The 19,849-nt window shown below is 38.2% G+C and overlaps 2 protein-coding genes, 1 long non-coding RNA gene and 1 pseudogene across 3 annotated transcripts; 2 read left to right on the top strand and 2 right to left on the bottom strand.

Moving 5' to 3' along the window:
- Window positions 1-1,314: 1,314 nt before the first annotated feature.
- Window positions 1,315-2,131, bottom strand: LOC149116206 (uncharacterized). Its single transcript, XM_089282163.1, has one exon. The coding sequence runs from the start codon at window positions 1,836-1,838 to the stop codon at window positions 1,320-1,322; it is 519 nt and encodes a 172-aa protein (XP_089138289.1). The 5' UTR covers window positions 1,839-2,131; the 3' UTR covers window positions 1,315-1,319.
- Window positions 2,132-6,274: 4,143 nt separating this feature from the next.
- On the top strand, window positions 6,275-7,619 carry LOC149116205 (melanocyte-stimulating hormone receptor-like). The gene has a single exon (XM_089282162.1). The coding sequence runs from the start codon at window positions 6,446-6,448 to the stop codon at window positions 7,379-7,381; it is 936 nt and encodes a 311-aa protein (XP_089138288.1). The 5' UTR covers window positions 6,275-6,445; the 3' UTR covers window positions 7,382-7,619.
- A 1,546-nt stretch (window positions 7,620-9,165) lies between these two features.
- On the bottom strand, window positions 9,166-14,179 carry LOC149116204 (uncharacterized). The gene is made up of 2 exons (XR_016205352.1): window positions 13,813-14,179; window positions 9,166-10,928 (listed from the first exon to the last, which is right to left on the bottom strand). It is a non-coding gene; the product is annotated as an uncharacterized LOC149116204 (long non-coding RNA).
- A 2,296-nt stretch (window positions 14,180-16,475) lies between these two features.
- On the top strand, window positions 16,476-18,215 carry LOC149116203 (uncharacterized; annotated as a pseudogene).
- The last annotated feature ends 1,634 nt before the right edge of the window (window positions 18,216-19,849 follow it).

Here is a 19,849-nt window from a genome sequence, read left to right as displayed (position 1 = left end):
CGCCACGACAAAGCTCTCGAAGATTATCAAGGGGCTTACGCCAAATACACGCGCGAACGCACCCATCTTCTCGACTGGATCGCGACCAACGCCAAAGAAAAGGAGCAGGCCAAGCAGAACTTCACCAACACGGACTACGCCTTCAAACTCTACAACCAGGCACATCCTGATGAACAGATGGTACCCCCCAAGGAGCCCAAGTTCTCAGATTTCTATCAGCCAAGCGAGCAGCAGAAAAAGGGTGAACTCGCGTTCGTGGGCGCTGGGGCGCTCACTCTGGGCTACGCGGCCTTCCGGTTCCTTTAAACTTTTTTACGCCTTACTTATATGGACGCCAAACTCGCGAAGATTTACTACGGCCCCGGGGGCTACTGGAAAGGAATCGCCGCGATCAAAAAATTAGCCGAGGCCGCCAAGGTACCTGAAGAAACCGCAAAAAAGTGGCTGATCAGGCAAGCGCTCTGGCAGATATTCCTCCCCGGGCCGAAGCGGATTCCTCGGCCGAAATTCGACGTTCCCACGCCCAACAAGGTCCATCAGGCGGACCTTCTTTTTCTGCCGCACGACAAGCTCCCTCGCGGCCGCAAAGTTTTCAAATATGCGCTGACCGTTGTCGACGTGGCCAGCCGCTACAAAGAGGCCGAACCCCTGACTTCGAAAAATTCTGATGAGGTCGCCCAGGCCTTTCAGAAGATTTACAAGCGCTCGCTTCTCGAATGGCCTGAAATGCTGCAGGTTGACCCCGGGCGCGAATTCATGGGCGCTGTTACGAGAGAGATGGACAAGCACAAAACATACATCCGTCGCGGGCGCGTTGACATTCACCGCGACCAGGCCATTGTTGAATGTTTCAACCGTACTCTGGCTGAGCGCTTGTTCGGCCACCAGTACGCCGTGGAAATGCTTCTCCCTGAGGGCCAGCGGTCCACTGCCTGGGTGAAAAGACTTCCTGAAGTTGTTTCGGATTTGAACAACGAGGTCACAAGCCTTACCGGCAAGAAACCCGCCGTTGCCATCAAAGAAAAATCTGTTTATGCAAGGCCGTCGACACCTTACTCGAGGCCTGTTGGAAAACGCGAAAAAATCCTCCCCTCTCTTGTCCAAGTTCGTTATCTCTACCAGCCCGGCGAGCTTGAAGGGGGTGTGAAAAGAGCCACAGACCCAATCTGGTCTTTGAAAGTTTTCGGCATTGAAAGATCTTTTTCCAAACTGGATCAACCCGTTCTCTACTATCTGCGCGACGGTCCCAAGCGCGGCTTCAAGCGTGAAGAGCTGCTTGTTGTCCCTCCAAATACTACTCTTCCTCCGGCTGACGTGAACTAGATGTGATATTCGATTGGTTCGGTGTGTATCCCGTCGGGCAGCACCCACCGCTTGTCGTAAAAAGCGCTCAGCCCCAGCTTCTGCTGCTCGTAAGTGACGATCTGGCCGTCCCGCATCCTGAAACCTCTGTTGGTGGCCATGTCCTTGCTTCCTTCCAGCGCTTCCTTAAAACGCTGCCACGTTATCTCGTTCTGCTTCTTCGACATCCCCTTCGTGCTGAACTTCTTTTTTCCACCCTCTCCTTCGTCGACATAATAACACTTCGAGCAGAGCGCGATCATCCGGCTGCCCTCGCACTCAAGCTTGAAGAGACCTGGGGTGCGGCCGCTCCACTTCTCCCAAGACAGCCACTGATTTTTTTCCGCCTCGAATTCTTGCTTCAGCTCTGGCCGGACGACGTCCTCGAGCCGCTCGCCCGAGATCGCCATGTAGTTGCTGTCCGTGTCCATCTGGATCAGCTCGAAAGCTCTTCTGTCGACGTACTTGTCGAGAAAGTCGTAGTAGAATTTCAGCATACGCAGCTTCGCCAGCTAGTAGACAGCGATTCCAATCTGGAACGGCCGTCTGATTGTAATCCGAGGCTTACGGCTTTCCAGCTCGTTGGCCTACCCGATCTCGTCGAGGTCTTCGAAATACGCGCTCCGCAGCGCTCTGTCCACAACCTTCTCGTCTTTCGTGTATATCACGTTCGTTTGCCGCTCCAGCACTTCGATCAGTTCCCCGTAAGCGCTGTTTCCGAGCAGTTTGAACACTTCGGCGAGCAGCGCCTTGCTTCTATCCGTGTCTCCTGTCCGGCGCGCCTCCGTCACCTGCTCCACGAACCAGGTGAAGATCTTGCCCGGTTCGTAGTCGATTGTTCTGGAAACCTTCGTGACAACCGCCCCATGGTTCACGTACCACCGCAGCAGAGGGACGTACATATGTGAGAAACATTTATGGGCTTCGATCAAGAAAACTTTTTCACGATGTTAAGTCGGAGTCATAACGTAACCGATAAATTACAAATCGATTTATTACGATAAAGTTTTTGAGTTCTGTTTAGTCAGACCGCTCTTCCATAATTTGTGCCGAGTGCAATTCCAAAATTAAACCCTTCATTATCTCATGATATTAAATATTGATTTGAAAGAATTAGATTAATAAGATGACGTGGATATGAAACAAATGACACTCAGATAGTCGCTGTTATATATTCTCAGAGTATAATTTCAGTTGATATATTAACAGGCCCATTCTACTCAATAACTCAACTCGATTGAGAAAAAAGGTATAAATAGCATTTTACATCTATTTAGTTAAAAAAAAAAGTTATGGGAAAAAGTGAGTTCAACTTTTTTCGAACGTTACAAACAGGTGGATATTTCTCACCAGAAAGAGGATATATATTTCTGCAGCTGCCAGAGTAAAAGTTTATTGACAGGCGGATTTTGCCTTCTTGAGGGGAGTTAAATTTATAATAGTGCCTTTTTCATTACTATTTCGAGCTCTCGTTTTATCGTAAACATGATATAGAGTTATAAAACTTGGAAGCTAAACTATTGATTGGGGATAGTAGTTAAACATGTTTAGGCGATCGAGAAGTTAATTTGAGGTGAACGCCACATGCATAATTGGTTAAACTTTTAAAACCAAGCTATCAAAGGCAAAGGTACCTGGTGCAAACATCGTTTGTTTTTCCAGAAAGGTCGTCGGCTTTTAACTAAAATATATTGAAAAGAAAGAAGAGTCACCAAGTTCCCGGGACTACAGATAACTAATAATACGTCTACTGAAAAGACCAATATTGAGGATAAACATATTAAAAGAAGAGATCGAAAACATCATATCTTAAGCTTGATAAGTTGAACTAGAGGAGTACATTAATGGCGAGACAGATGCCTTGAGTCTTGAATTTTTATACATACATACATATATATATATATATATATATATATATATATATATATATATATATATATATATATATATATATATATATAAACGTTTGATAAACCAAGGACGGACAACTTCTGACGGTAAAAAAAGTTAAAAAGTTAAAAATTTAATAGGAAAACGTTTCGGTCTTAGACCTTCATCAGTTACAAGAGAAAAAGGACGAAAACTAAGTTTAAATACGGTTACAGTGTGGGAGATTACGTAACGAAATGAAAAATACAATATTGTGCTATTAATACATCGTGATTAATACAATACAGGAAGAAAATGCAAAACGAGAAATACAATGCTGTACTATAAATTGCGTCATACAGGGTGATAATTAATAGACCAAACGAAAAGAATACAATACTGTGCATAAATTACATTATAGAGCGTGATAATTGCAGGACTAGGTTAAATTCAACCTAAAAACTAAAAGAGTTAAAATAGATAAAACGGACTCCTGCAATGCGGTAAATATAACGGGAAAAATAGTTTGCAAAGATAAGCAGTTGAGAAAAAAAAAAAAAAAAAAGAAAAAGAAACCTACGTTTACGCTGGACAGGGTTAATAACAAAATCCCAAATCGAGGCCTTTGGAGCATTAAAGGGTTGACAAACAACAAAATCCCTGGAGGGGCCCTTAAACAATAAGCTGTAATAAGATCCCAGGCAGAGCCTTTGAGCATACCTAACACCCAAAAAGCTGACAAAATCCAAGGAAGGGCCTTTGAACTGCCTTATGGCGCGAACGCAGATTTACACAAGAGAAAGTTAATTATAACAAATTCTGTTTTTGGAGTGAAATTCTTTTCTTTTATTTAAGCCATGGGGAGCCAAAGAGAACAGTTGAGCACTCCAATAAGCCTCTTTCGTAATTAAAAACCTATCGATCTCGTCTGAGTCATTAGGGGCCTGCACCTGATCAATGCATTGGAATTCAAAATCATCCAAGGAGTGTGGAATTTTATTGAAATGTACTGCTACCTCACAAGTGGTTTTGTTTGTGAGCATAGCAGACTTGTGGTTACGAAACCTAACCCGAAAATCGGTGGTAGTTGATCCTATGTACTGTAAACGACATTCCTTGCAGGAAACTAAATAGATCACGTTTTTAGAATCACAAGAAAGCCTTGAATGAATGGTGTATTTTCTGCCCGTTTTAAAACTTAGAAATGATTTAGATTCAACAAAGAAATTTCGACAGAGATCGCATCTATTTCTTTCACATTTAAAGCAGCCATTGTTTGGCTGAATTGTTTGTCCCTCATCGGCGGTTTTAAAACGAGATGGTGCTAATAATTCTTTCAGGTTTTTTGTTCTACGAAAAGATGGTATGATAGAGCCTTGAAGGAAAAGTTCTTTCAATTTGGGGTTGGATTGCAAAATCAACAAATGCTTTCTAATTATGCTACTCACATTAGGCAAATTAGGATTAAATGTGAGAACAAATGGAAATAATTTCTTCGATTGTTTTCCGCGTTGCCGTAGTAAATCATTCCTAGAAATGGTGGAGGCTTTGGAGAATTGATCGTCAACTAATTTGGAGTGAGCATGCGGATACATATATATATATATATATATATATATATATATATATATGTGTGTGTGTGTGTGTGTGTGTGTGTGTGTGTGTGTGTGTGTGTGTGTGTATATATATATATATGTATATATATATATATGTATGTATATATATATGTATGTATCCGCATGCTCACTAGCTCGCTAGTTTGAGCACTCTGGTAACGGCTTAGATGCTACCACGTGTGTAGTATTTGAGGCGGCTTTTTAAGCGTAGCCTCCATCCTACTCTTCAGCACTGCACTGATGAGGCCCAGAAGGCCGAAATAGTACAAAGAATATAAACAATACAAAGCTCTGCTTTCGTGTCCAGTTTGAGCACTCTACTGGGATGAGTCGTTACTGTGACTAAAAATTTTACAAGCATAATTTGGCTCACAGGAAGCAGTTCCTTAAGAATTTCTAGCTTTTCGTGAATGTAAATTAATTAACGCACATCATGTGTTCGTTCATGTGTTTTTCGTTCTCATTTTGAGTGATAGACAGCAACTAATGAATAACTGAGTAAATTAAACGAAAGCCTGTTTGCCAGCTTGAATAAAAGCAAAGTGAAAGTGTCATTCGTTTTATAAACAAGGAAACAGAAATGACGGGAAACTCTGCTGACTTCGATAAAACGAACAGCAGCTTGTACTCAGTGCTTTGGAAGAGGCGGGAGTGATAGACAGCAAATAATGAATAACTGAGTAAATTAAACGAAAGCCTGTTTGCCAGCTTGAATAAAAGCAAAGTGAAAGTGTCATTCGTTTTATAAACAAGGAAACAGAAATGACGGGAAACTCTGCTGACTTCGATAAAACGAACAGCAGCTTGTACTCAGTGCTTTGGAAGAGGCGGGAATGGCATTAAAAGCCAGCTCTGGCAAAATAGTTGTTATCGGATTTTCAGTGAAAAACGGTGCAATTAATTGCAAGGAATTGTTGTGTATTTATCATCCATTTAACCAAAACACTCCCTTCAGTAAAAAGCTGAAGAACAAAACATTAAAGTGGGTTCACCTCCGACCCAAAGTAAACCTGCCATGTTTTCAACGACGAAGTTAAAGTGGACAACTAGCAATGGCGACGGATAAAGTAAACATTTCAAAAACAGAGCAGTTTGAAGAAAAGTTGTATTCTGCGATATGATACTTTGCTTGATAGTTCAGATTTGCAAAACCCTCAAAGAGGTCGCTTGTTCAGAACTTTATCGTTACAGATCCCCGATGTCTTAGAGAAAGAGAAACATGGAGAATTAACTTCCTTGTTTGGAATAAAGCTCCTCTGCCGCAAAATTGAAGAATAAATCCCAAGTTATAACGGTAACCGGAAGTTTTCAGAATTTAAGAAATATCTAGTCAAACTGAAAATACAAGCTTCAAACCCAGTAGTGGGATTATAAATTTATATTTTTGTCCTTGTATCAATGTTTGTGGTCGAAGAAAAAAGTGCTAATACTTACTTGTAGAAAAAAGTCAGTCTTTCGCAGAACAACCATCTGCTTGACCGGTTAAATTGTTGATTTTCCAACCTGATAGCTCATCGGTGACAAGTTTGACAAATTAAAAAGAGTGGATAATTTTGATCAAGGCATTCCCGGCCAGCTTGCAACAACAGCGACAACACAGATCGCCATATTGCAGAGTAATGGCTACAACAAACGTTTCTGGAAACGAAAAGCGGAACACTTTTCTCTTTGAACACCTATACTGCTCACCAGATATAACTGCTCGAATACAAGGCCACTTGATATTTATCTCAGTTTTCGACGCTTTTCTGTCCATTACTGCATTTCTTGGAAATGCTCTGATCCTATTTGCTCTTCACAAGGAGTCTTCACTTCATCCGCCGTCCAAACACTTGCTTCGTAGCCTTGCAAGAACAGATCTTTGTGTTGGTCTTATTGTAGAGCCTCTGTACGTGACTTTGTTGGTGACTGCAGTAAACGAACATTGGAAAGTTTGTCACCCCGTGGAAGTTGCAGTTTATATGCTAAGCTCCATTTTGATCAAAGTGTCTTTGCTCACTCTGACTGCTATTAGCGTAGACAGACTTCTCGCCCTGTTGCTGGGACTGAGATACAGACAAGTTGTAACTTTGAAGCGAGTCTACTTGATAACTATTACCTTTTGCGTTGTGTCCACTGTCTCTTCAACAATGAGGCTCTTTTTTAATTCCACTGTAGCGTCATGGTATGATATTATAGTTGTTTCATTGTGTCTAGTAACCTCGGTCTTTTCTTACACGAAGATTTTCTTCACCCTTCGTCATCATCAACATCAAGTGCAGGGCCATGTTCAACAACCGAACCAAACAAATCAACTGAACATAGCGCGATACAGAAAGGCAGTGTCCAGTGCACTGTGGTTGCAGTTCTTGTTAGTCGTTTGCTATCTGCCATATTTAATATTGGTAACTTTGTTCATTCATGCAGAGCCATCTTCATCTGTTTCTCTCGCTTTCAGTTGTACATTAACTTTAGTTTACTTAAACTCGTCATTAAACCCGATTCTTTACTGTTGGAAGATCGACGAAGTGAGACAAGCAGTGAAGGACACAACCAGACAAGTTCTTTGCTCTTGATCGAGTTAGCCCTGTTAGAACTAAATCATCCCTTAGCTTACTAAGGAAAAAAAAGCGATAGTAAACGGATAAGATTATTCTTCAAAAGCTGTCTGGAATTAAGAGAGAATTTCCAGTTACGTTTAGTGGTATTTTGACAGCATCGTTTTTTCTTCAATTGGTAGGAGTAACAACGGTGAATTAAAAAGTTGAACTGAAAAATATTTTGTAGTTCTGAATAAACAGATGAAAGCAGGAATAGATTCCAATTTCTCTCTGAATATAAAACTGCATTGATGCAGAGTTTTTTTTCATCTGTTTCCTTTGCTCTAATTTTGAGTAGATAGATAGCAAATACTGAATAGCAGAGTAAATTAAACAAAGACCTGTTTGTCAGCTTGAATAAAAGCAAAGTGAACTGAAGTGTCATTCATATACAAACAAGGGAACAGAAAAGCTGCAAAACTTTGTTGACTTCGATAATCACAAACAATAGCTTGTACTCAGTGCTTTGAAAGAGGCGGGAAAGGAATTTAAAACCAGCCCTGGCTAAGTATTTGTCATTTTCAGTTTGAAATAACGCAGCCACAATTGTAAAGGGTTATTAATCACTGGAAAAGTTGAAAATTTACAGAGTATGTAAATAACATGTAATTAACATGTAAATAATCAAAAAGAGACTGTAAAGAATAATTTACATGATTTTTCCCCTTTTACATGTTTTGGAGGTTTCATGTAAAAAACATGTAAATATTTTACGTGAAGCATGTAAATGATGAAGAAGACACTGTAAATGTTTCAAAGCAAAGGGCTAAGATCATGTAAATAACATGTAAACTGTTCCTGCAAATACTGTAAATAGCCTGTAAATTTCTTGTGATTCAACCTGGAAACCCGTAAATAACATGTTAATTTAATACAGGGAGGCTGCCATAATACTGTAAATAACATGTAAATAAAAAAGGGGAGGCTGTAAACAACATGTAAATAAAAAAAGGGAGTCTGTAAATAACATGGAAAATGAAAACAGGAGCCTGTAAATAATGTGTAAATCAAAAAAGGGAGCCTGTAAATAACATCTAAATCGAAAAAGGGAGCCTGTAAATAACGTGTAGATCGAAAAAGGGGGTCTGTAAATAACATGGAAATCAAACAAGGAGCCCATAAAGAACATGTAAATCGAAGAAGGGAGCCTGTAAATAACGTGTAAATCGAAAAAGGGAGCCTGTAAATAACACGTAAATGGAAAAAGAGAGCCTGTAAATAACATGGAAATCGAAAAAGGAGCCTGTAAATAAGATGTAAATGGGAAAAGGGAGCCTGTAAATAACATGGAAATCGAAAAAGGGAGCCTGTAAATAGCATGTAAATGGAAAAAGGGAGCCTCTAAATAACATGGAAATCGAAAAAGGGAACCTCTAAATAACATGTGAATTGAAAAGGGGAGCCTGTAAATAACCTGCAAATTGAAAAAGGGAGCCTGCAAATAACCTGTAAATTGAAAAAGGGAGCCTGTAAATAACCTGGAAATGAAAAAAGGGAGCCTGTAAATAACATGGAAATCGAAAAAAGGGAGGCAGAAACCCTGTACGATAAATGACTTGTAAATAATAACTTGAAGAAAAATGCAAGGAATGTACTTTTTATTGTAATCAAATCTGTTGACCTTAATTATAATAGAAAATATGCAAATTTATACAGAAGCAGAAATTTATTGCAATCAGAACAAACCCAGTAAAATTCAAATAGTTTTTATATACCATGAATAAGGTTTACAATGTATACATTGCAACAAATAAAACATGTTTTCTTTTCTATCTATCCATAACAAGACGACTTAAATGTAATTTTGTGCATGGCCAAAATATTTTAAAATACCATGACTGAGCTCCTTTAATCGAATTCAAGCACTTTTCAAGAAGACTACTAAAATTCAAGACCTTTTCAAGATTGTGCGAAACCATGTTATATTCAGCTCTATTTAATTCATAAATAATAAAATGATTAAGAACTATACTGTTGTCAGCTACAACTAGTAAAAATTTTGCAATTTAGGTGTATTACTAAATTAAAATTGTTTGCAAATGGATACCTGTCTTAAATATATACTAAATCCACAAAGTCAAATGTAACATAATGATAATACCTTTGTCATAAAATGAATGAATAAACTGTTTTTTCTTACTAAGTAATTAATGTAGGATTAAATTAGCCTTATGAAAAATGGGGGAGGCACGATGGCCTCGTAGTTACATGTAGTGCGCTCAACTCCTGATCAAGCGATCTGGGTTCAAGCCCTAGTTGGGTGCATTCTGTTGTGTTGTTGGGCAACACACTTTACTCTCAGTGCCTCTCCACCCAGGTGTATAAGTGGGTACCAGCGAATTTAATGGTGGGGTAACCCTGCAATGGACTGGCATCTCATCCAGGGGGAGTAGAAATAGTCCTAGTCGCTTCCTGCTACAGAAAGCGGGATAAGCTCCAGCCTGTTGGGCCACGTGGCTCGTATGCAGACTTAACCTTTACCTTATTATGAAAATTACTGCAATGTAAGTGTGAAGTATTGATCAACTTTTTTCATAGAGTGAATTGTTCTTTGAAATAACAGAAAATAGGGAGAAAAAACATTTACCACAAGATAGAGATTGACATTTTAAATTCATCATAAAAACATTCATGCCAAAGGAATACTACATTGCATAACATAAAACAAGGCTTCTGACATCTTTAAGGCTATGTTTACAAAGTCACAGTTTCCTTCTTTTTCCAAAACTGTACGGAATCCAAACAGTACAAACATTTTGGACCCCTGACAAAACATTCACTGTAAACAATATTCCAAATTTTACTTTTTCTTTTTGTGATAAAAAAAACTGTACTGTAAAAAAAAAATTCATAGGGGCCTCTTGAAATTGAAAGGCCTATCTAGTACCATAGTTCCCATAACACATCATAAGTTAATAAATTATTGTTCTGGTACTATATGTATGTAAACATAGCCTTTTCTTTTTATGATGAAATCTTATAGCTGCTGTATTGAACAATAAGTATCAACCTAGCAATCTAAGATATTTAAATTTGATGCTAATTCACTAACACAGGTACAGTGTAGGTGATACTTCAAAGCATTAAAAAATAATGTTTAAAGTGGTTGAATTTATGCCAGAAAGTTGCCAGAGCATATCAAAGTGTTGAAGGTCACCATGTTAGACTGTAATGCACCAGGGGCCCATTTCTTGAAGGTCCCAAAAGGTTTTCGCACCCAGAAAGCCATACCAAAATCTGAAATCTTATGCTTACAGAGCTGGTTTAATCGCTTATTCTCAATATGAACAGAGGTTTCCTTCACACAAGAAGTTTCAGGCATATACAGCTCTTAGTTTTTAGACACAGCTCAATTAAAGATGGCTTTGTGGGCCCGAAAAGTTTCCAGGGCCTTCAAGAATTGGGCCTTGGACCCCTTATTGAGTCATAAGTACTGTAGACTTCTCAGTGGCTGATTTTTTCCTGATCAAGCATCAATGCCAAGGAGTATGCATGTATTGACCACTCTCAATTTTACTTCATCCTACAAGTAACATAAAACATTTCGTTAAATAAGATAAGTTATGTCTGAGTATGAATCAGCAAATTCTGTATATGATATCAATCAGTGAATTGTACACTGGAGTTATTATTTTGTTTCTTATCATTCCAATTTATACTGTGACCTTTGAAATCGGACTGTAGCCGGTCATGTTGACTGGCCAAAGTAATTTTAGCTCGGTCACGTCTCATTTCTGACCGGTCAGGATATTTACGCAAAAATCAAGTACATGTAATGTGAGCCAAATTAAACCCACAAATATAGTTTGTTTGTTCCAGTCACTGCTAGACTGTTTAAAAATTGGCTTAATATTTTTCCAAACGGATTTAACTCCAGTCACTCGAATGGCATTCCTATCGATCTTGAACGCATGAAAAACAGCAAGCGAATGGTCTTTAGCCGTTCAAACAGATACATGTATGCATTGGTGTATGTTTTCAATAGAGGTCATAATAAAAAAGAGATTAAAAACTCTCAGATTTACAGTTGGGGATTTGATTGTTTATTCAAGAATGAACAACGTGACCATCTCAACATGACATGACTGGCCAACATGACCAGCCAGAGAAGCTTTTGGCCAGTCAAGTCACCATTCTGGCCAGACATTGCCCATTGACTGGCCATTATTTTGAGCCCTGAATATTCATCAATCAAACACATCTTACATCTACTGTACATCTGTAGCTACTGTGTGACAAAAACTTTGCATCTCTGATTGGAAGGCACTGAATGTCAGAGGATGTAGAAGAACTAAACTCAAAATGTGTGGCAGTAAATATTCAATGCTCGCTATCTTCTACATTGTAATATTCATGCACAATAAATCAAACTCCTATCAAACAATGTTTATATAATAAGTCAAGTTATTTGCAGGCACAATTTGATTGTTTCTTACGCGCACTTATGCTCTATTGGTGGACAAAGGTACAGCTGATGTTACATGTATAAATGTTTGTTTTTGTTTCTTCATTATGTATTACGAAGCAGATAGATTCTATGTTGTCGCGCATCTGTTCAGTAATAGATCACAGAAGACACCAAAATGTGGTAAGAACATCAGTGACACACGCCTGAAAAATTCACAGATTCTGTGACACACTCTGGTAATGGCTTATGTGAATATTTTTTGTTTTTACCCCATTTTGGTGTTATCTGTGATCTACTCAGGGCAGAAAAAACCCAGGTCTGATATCCTCAGCCAAGTAAATTTTGCTCTTGGGCAAGTGAAAATAGAAGTTCAGTGGCCCGGTGGGCAAGTGAAATTACAATGTAGCCTCAGTAGTCTTGTAAGTCTGACTAAAAATGCCAGCTTGATAAATGATAATTTCCAGTCATTCCATTTCAAAACTTAAGACCTAAAGATTAGTTAATTATTAGGTTGAAAGCAAGAATTAGTTAGGAATCCGAGCGTACTTCATTCACATTTGTCCTCTGATTTCCTTACTGGCCACCACACTAGCAACTAATATTTAAATGGGGGCAAGTGAAAACTGAAATTGACTGGCCCACTGGGCAAGTGACTTACAATTTTTTTTTCCTGCCCTGCTACAGATGAATGAACAGATGCATGACACATGAAACCTACATGTATTTGGTAAGAGCCCAATTTCGTACAAGTAAAATGTAAAGCTGTAACAGGGCTTTAAAGTGCTGTCTGCTCGTCCCAGGGTAAGGCAATCGAATGAAATTGATCCATAAATTGATATAAATCAATAAATTGAAATTAATGTAAGTGTTATCAGTGCTATCAATCAATTGAAAGAAATTCATACTCACATGCTAGTAAGAGAAGTTTCAAGTTATCGATTTGATTTTACCAAATTTATCAGTCATTAGAGAATCAATTGAAAGTTGGCCTCTCTTTGTTAGTTCACATATACTGTAGAAAAATTGTGTCCCTCAACACAATGTTTGATTGTAACTTTTTTATGTAGATTTCAAAGGCACTACCAAAGACCCCCAAAACATAGTCCCCGATACATGTATGCCAGCAAAATATTCTGTTTACAAGATACAATGTTATGTTTTTATGCAATTGTACTCATGATTTCATATTTCACTTTATATCTTTTGTTCATTTCTTTCTTATTAAATGTTGCTTAAAAGATAAGCTAGCATCAGCAAAATTGATAATGCTTATTGAAAATTTGATCACAATCGATTACTCATGACGAATCCTTTTATTTATTTCTGATATCATTGACTAATTCCTATTGATTGCTATGAAATAATAGATTGACTATACTGTATCGTCCAAGACAAGTAGATTTTCCAGCCTGGGCAAGTTACTCTTCCTTTTTTTTTTTGCAAGTCCTGTGTAGTTTTCATGACAGTTTGAGGTACATGTATACCTCTTTATAAAGTATCGTAGTTTTTTTTTTTTTTGTGAAAGAAAACTTCACAACATTTACCTTACTATCAGCACCAGTGGGTGCAATGTCCATGTACAGTTGTGTAGCACATTGTAACTTGCATGTAAGTACAACTGTAGACACTTGAGTAACTTCAGAATACTTAAACTAGCATAAGAGAAATTTCTCTGCTGAAGATGGCACATTACATTTTAGCTTACTAGCATTCACATCAGAGGGCAACATAACCTTACAAGAGAATGCATCAGAAGGAATCATAAGGTGCATATAAGCCAATAACAAATGTCGCATGCTCTTACTCGGTTATCGAGAACAGATAATAACAGATAATAAAGCTCTTTATGCATGGCAGGTAAACATCAACAAAGTCGACTCCGCAAGCAATGTAACTTCTCCTTGATAATGACACATTCCCAACCAAAGGCAAAACGAAATGTATACGTATCTTGACGTTACTTTACTCTACTCGTTCAATTTATGCAAAACTTGCTTACCTGTTGATGTTGCTGTTGTTGCCTGTAATCGCTATCTTCAGCTTCTGGGTAACGGAAAACTTTGCCTTGAAACCGTGCACGATGACGAAGCGAAGGTAGAGTGGATTTTGGCCCGCTAAAACAGAGCTCGAGTTCGATGCAAGTTTCAACGAACGGCCAAACATGGCGGGAGAACCGAGAGGACCTGGTACCTGACATGAAGACCGCTGGTTCCTGTTTGTTGGAGATCGGGCACTCACAAGGCTGATATGCTCTTACAAAGGGACTGGGACACAGTGACGGCAATGAAAGCACAGAACGGTAGAAATCACCCAAAAAAAAAAAAAAACAAAAAAGGAAAACAAAAAAAAAACAAAATGTCATTTTGGGTACCGAAAAAAAGTCAGCTATCATTTTCGGAAAGGCGATAAGTCCTAACGTTTTCGGGAAATGGACAAAAAAGCCCTAATAAGTACGAGATACTCAAGCTCCTCTAGAATAACCGAAGAGACAAATTTTTTTTGCGTAACCTAAATTAACCTACAGAGCTTTGAAAGTACACCAGATAGTCTAAAACAGCGTTTCAAAGCATTCGAGAGAAAACGGTCGTTGGGCCGGCCGTGTGCCTTGTAGTTCCCTGTCTAACCTAACTCGCGTCAGTTCAAACTCGGTCACCGGGGCTCTTTCCGTCTTGAACTCACACAACACGTGACGCTTGCGTGGTCCTTCATGAATAAATACGTACGTGTCCGCGAATTAATTTTTCTCTTTTCTAGAGACGTAAGCTTGGGACGCCTGCATGTGCAGTAACAATTCTAGTTTTATTTTGTCGTTGTGGATGCGCGGAAAGTTCACAAGAAGACAGCTTAGTGCGGTGTCGATCAATGCAGCGATTTAGTTTGGAGCGCCCCTTCTAACCCAACTTCAATTTAAAGCACACTATAGCACACACTTGGACTTTAGAGAAGTTCAAATGCTTCAACGTAAAAGGCACCTTAATGGAGGCTTCACGGTAGGTTTACGGAGCTTTAGGGCGGTGTTACATTTTAACTTTACGCGCCTTTAAAAGGTCCAATTTATATGTTCTCGGTTACCCGAGACAACCTTTCCTCTCTCTCCCCCCCCCCCCCCCCCCCCCCCGTCCCCGCAAGTTTAACCTGGCCGGGGTAACTTTTCATTTATTTCTTTGCAAAATCCAACCAACCGTTTACAAGAGGATAGCGAACCTGTCGGTAACTTGGAATTTACATCATTTGAACAGTCTCCGTTGGTTGAACCGTTACACCAGAGTTATATTAAATAAGCCCACTTTTCCATTACATGGTTTTTGCAGAGTTTAGGCAGGCCTTCTCTTAAATTTAGATCTTTTTTTTCTCAGAGTTTCCATTTTACATTAACGTGGTCTTTACAGTTTTTCGAAAAGCCCCCATTATCTCATTTAAATTGTTTTCACAGCCTTTGCAAGGCCCCCCTTTTTAATTTACATGTTTTTAACAGGCTATTTACAGCCCCCCACCGCACCCGTGCAACTTCTAGGTTTTCCATTTACATGGTTTTTACATGTTTCTTACAGGCTCCCTTTCCTTCATTTACATTGTTTTTACATGTTTCTTACGGGCCCCCTTTTTTTCATTTACATGGTTTTTAAATGTTTCTTACAGGCCCTCTTTTTTCATTTACATGGTTTTTACAGGGTTACAAACATAACATTTCCAGACTTTTTACAGCATTCGCTTGAATTATTTACACGTTTCTTACATGGTTTAGCAAAGCAATTTACATCTTTCTTACAAAGGCAGATACTGTAAAAGTGCGTAAAATATTTTACAGGTTTTTACATGTTCTTCAAATGATCACTGTCGACAAAGACAATGTAAATCACTATTTACAGAACATTTACATGCTGTACTAAAAGCTGTAAATTTCCTGTAAATTTATTTTACAAAACCCTAACATGTAAATTGTAATTTACAAAGAATGTAAATCAAGATTTACATGCTGTAAATTAAAATTGACATCTCCATGTAAATTTTCAACTTTTCCAGTGAATTTAAATTAGCTGTTGTGAATTTATCTTCATTAAAAAGCTGAAAACACTAATAGAGAGGGCTTTCCTTCCATTTCATTGCGGAAGAGCTTTATTCCAAACAATAAGGTTATTTCCCAAAATGCCTTTTTCTCGAAGACATCGCGGATCAATTCTTCGATGACTTTGTAACTCGCCCTTCACTCATCTAGTCAAAAGAGCTCGGAACTATCACGTTAAAATATCATATCGTAGAATATAACTTATCTTTAGACTGCTCTGTGTTTGAAATGTTTATTTTATCATTCGGAATTACTATTTGTCCACTTAAACCTCGTCCTTGAAAACATGACAGGCTTACTTTGGGTTGAAGAATAAATGTTTTGAAACGATAACCAGATGTTTCCAGAATTTTAAGAAAAATATTCCATGAAAATTGAAAATACAAAATTCAAGCCCAGTAGTTGGGTCATAAATTTCTACTTTTGGCCATACATCGATGTTTATCATCGAAGAAAAATGTGCACGTTAATACCCACATTCTGTAAACGAAGTCAGTCTTTGGCAGAAAAACCATCTGCTTGGCTAGCTACATTGCATGTTAATTTTCCAACTTGATAGCTTGTGCAGGACGTGTTTGACAAAATAATTAAAAAGCTTGGACAATTTTGATCAAGACATTCGTAGCCAGCTTCCAAAATAGCACTAGCACAGATAGTCATTTTGCAGAATGATGGAGACAGAAAACGTTTCTGGAGACGAAAAGCAGAACAGGTTTACGACGTTTCAACAACTCTACTGCACACCAGATATAACTGCTGGAATACAACGCTAGTTGACTTTTATCTCAGTTTTAAACGCTTTTCTGTCCATTACTGCACTTCTTGGAAATGTTCTGATCCTAGTTGCTCTTCGCAGGGAGTCTTCACCTCATCCGCCCTCCAAACTTTTGCTTCGAGACCTGGCAACAACTGATCTCTGTGTTGGTCTTATTGTAGAGCTTCTCTATGTCGCTTTGTTGGTAACTGTAGTGAATGAAGTTTGGAATATTTGTCGCTACGTAGCAGTCGCAGTTGCTATCACAAGCCATATTTTGTTCGCAGTGTCTTTGCACACCCTGACTGCAATAAGCGTGGACATACTTCTCGCCCTGTTGTTAGGACTGAGATACAAACAAATTGTAACTTTGAAGCGAGTCTACATGATAACTATTACCTTTTGCGTTGTGTCCACTGTCTCTTCACCAATGAGGCTCTTTTTGAAATCCACTGTAGTGTCATGGTATGATATTATAGTTGTTTCATTGTGTCTAGTAACCTCGGTCTTTTCTTACACGGAGATTTTCTTTACTCTCCGTCATCATCAAAATCAAGTGCAGGACCATGTTCAACAACCGAACCAAACAAATCAACTGAACATAGCGCGATACAGAAAGGCGGTGTCCAGTGCCATATTTAATATTGGTAACTTTGGTCATTCATGCTGAGCCATCTTGATCTGTTTCTCTCGCTTGGAGTTATTCCTCCACTTTCGCTTTCATAAACTCTTCATTAAGCCGGATTCTTCTCGCTGTTGGAAGATCGACGAAGCGAGACAAGCCGTGAAGGACACAATCAGAGAAGTTCTTTGCTCATTATTAATCGAGTTAGCTCTTGTGGGACTAGATTATCCCTGACCTAACAAAAGAAAAGAGAAACAATAAGGATTTTAGTTGACGGATGAGATTATTCTTTAAAAGCTATCTTGAATTAAGGGTGAATACTCAGTTTAATTTATTGGTATCGTGACGACATTGCACGTTGTTCAACTGGAACTGACGAATATTTTGTAATTCGGAATAAAGAGATGAAAAACAGGATTAGACTGCATTATCAACCAAGAAAGAGTTATAATAAGCATTACTCAAGCAAAAGAGATCTTATTTCGGTACGTGATGATCGATCTTGTCAGAATGAATATATATATGAAAAACACTTTTAGGCCTCGATCGAGAAAAAAATTTCACAATGTTAGCGTAACCGATAAATTGCAAATCGACTTATTACGATAAAGATTTTGAGTTCTGTTTAGTGAGGCCGTTCTTCCATGATTTGTCCCGAGTGCAATTCCAAAACTAAACCCTTCATTAACTTACGATATGATAGATAGATAGATAGATAGATAGATAGATAGATAGATAGATAGATAGATAGATAGATAGATAGATAGATAGATAGATAGATAGATAGATAGATAGGGAGATAGATAGATAGATAGATAGATAGATAGATAGATAGATAGATAGATAGATAGATAGAAACTTTATTAAGAATGTCATTAACCACCTAGCTGGGGAAAAACTCCCCTACTAATACGGGGACATAACAAAAACGAGTTAAATTAGAAGAAAATACTAAAACTTATAGCTATTTACAATAGTAAAATTTAAATCCATATGAAGTATTAAATATTGAAAGAATTAAATTTAGATGACGTGGATATGAAATAAATGGCACTCAGATAGTCGCTGTTATATATTCTCAGAGTATAATTTCAGTTAATATATTGACAGGTCCATTCTCAGACTCAATAACTGAACTCGGATGAGAGAAAAAAGGGATCAATTCCATTTTATAGCTATTTAGTTAAAAAAAAAGTTAAGGGAAAAGCTGAGTTCAATATTTTTCGAACGTTACGAAGAGGTGGATATTTCTCGTCAAAAAGAGAAGGCATATTCAGTTCCTGCAGCTGCCACAGTAAAACTGATTGACAGGCGGAATTTGTCTTTTTGATGGGAGTTCAATTTATAGTAGTGCCTTTTTCAATATTATTTTGGATTCTCGTTTCATCGTAAATATGATATAGAGTCATAAAACTTGGAAGCTTCACTGTTGACTCCGGAAAGCAGTTTTAAAACATACAGGAATACATTGCTGGCGAGACAGATGCCTTTCTCATTATATATTCCTTTTTCTTTTCTTTTTTTTTTTTATAATAAGTAGTAGTGAGCAACACACAGAAACAGATCTTGTCAACTTGCTCTATTTTCTCGGGCCGGTGTCGTCTGATCACACAGACTTCGTCAGGAAATTTGAACAAGATGGCTAAAAGGAACTTATGTTATACGTAATCTACATAAGGCAAATCACGTTCCAACTTGCGTGTGAAAAACAAAGAAAAACACCTACACAACATTACGTGCAGGATTGGACTAAAATCGTCTGTAGGACTAAAATCCTCTTAATTTTGGCGCTCGAGAAGTATGGGTAGCGCTAAATTGAATTTTACACCAAGAAAGAAGTAACCTCTTTTAGACATGGGCAGCGCTCCATGCTCCACGCACCAACCCTCCTTCTTCTTTTTTTGCTCCACCGTGTATTAGCGCTGCGACCAGAAAATAAAAACTTCTTATAAGTTTAGAAACCTGTTTGGGGGACTCAAACATGACAAGCAGCCATTTGTTCGCGGAATTATGGCAAATTTGTTGGTTTAATACCGAATTTGCGTGTCAGCCGTGTTGAATTGGTCCGTACGCGTTAGTAGGCGTAAGATCGAAAGTTCTAACTGACACTTAGGACGCGAAAGGCAACAGGTATACAACCCAAGTGGACGTGTCAAATTGTTTCAGAACTTCAGTGTACAAACATTTAGTGATCCTCAACGAAAAAGATTCAACTATATATCATAAAAACTGAACAGAATTTCAAATTTTCCAAGAAATTACAGTTAGCTAACTATACACAAACGTTTGTTGTCGCAATTACTAACATTTTCATAATATATTTAATGTATGCAGGAGAAGGATTACTCTGAATTTTTGGTTTAGGATTGCCACTTTCTGCTGTTGAAGATTGTAATTTAAGAATTCAAAGAATATTAGTAAATTTAGAGAAATAACACTCATCTTGTCATATTGACTGCTTCCACGAAGCCAAAAAAAGAGATAATCAAATGTAAGTTGTTAAGTTGACAGTCACACAAGAAGCATTTTACTAAGCTAGAAAATTGTTAGCTAGAACTGAACACAAATGTAAATAAATACCGATACCAAAT

Source organism: Orbicella faveolata, unplaced genomic scaffold (assembly GCF_042242905.1).
Source record: "Orbicella faveolata isolate gen_17 unplaced genomic scaffold, um_ofav_v1 contig_12, whole genome shotgun sequence".
Classification (NCBI taxonomy): domain Eukaryota; kingdom Metazoa; phylum Cnidaria; class Anthozoa; order Scleractinia; family Merulinidae; genus Orbicella; species Orbicella faveolata.
The sequence above is the reverse complement of the archived record's forward strand: the minus strand, read 5'-3'. Positions and strand labels throughout refer to the sequence as shown.

Coding starts and splice junctions, on each gene's coding strand:
- LOC149116206 (XM_089282163.1), bottom strand. CDS start 1,838: ATGCTGAAATTCTACTACGACTTTCTCGACAAGTACGTCGACAGAAGA.
- LOC149116205 (XM_089282162.1), top strand. CDS start 6,446: ATGGCTACAACAAACGTTTCTGGAAACGAAAAGCGGAACACTTTTCTC.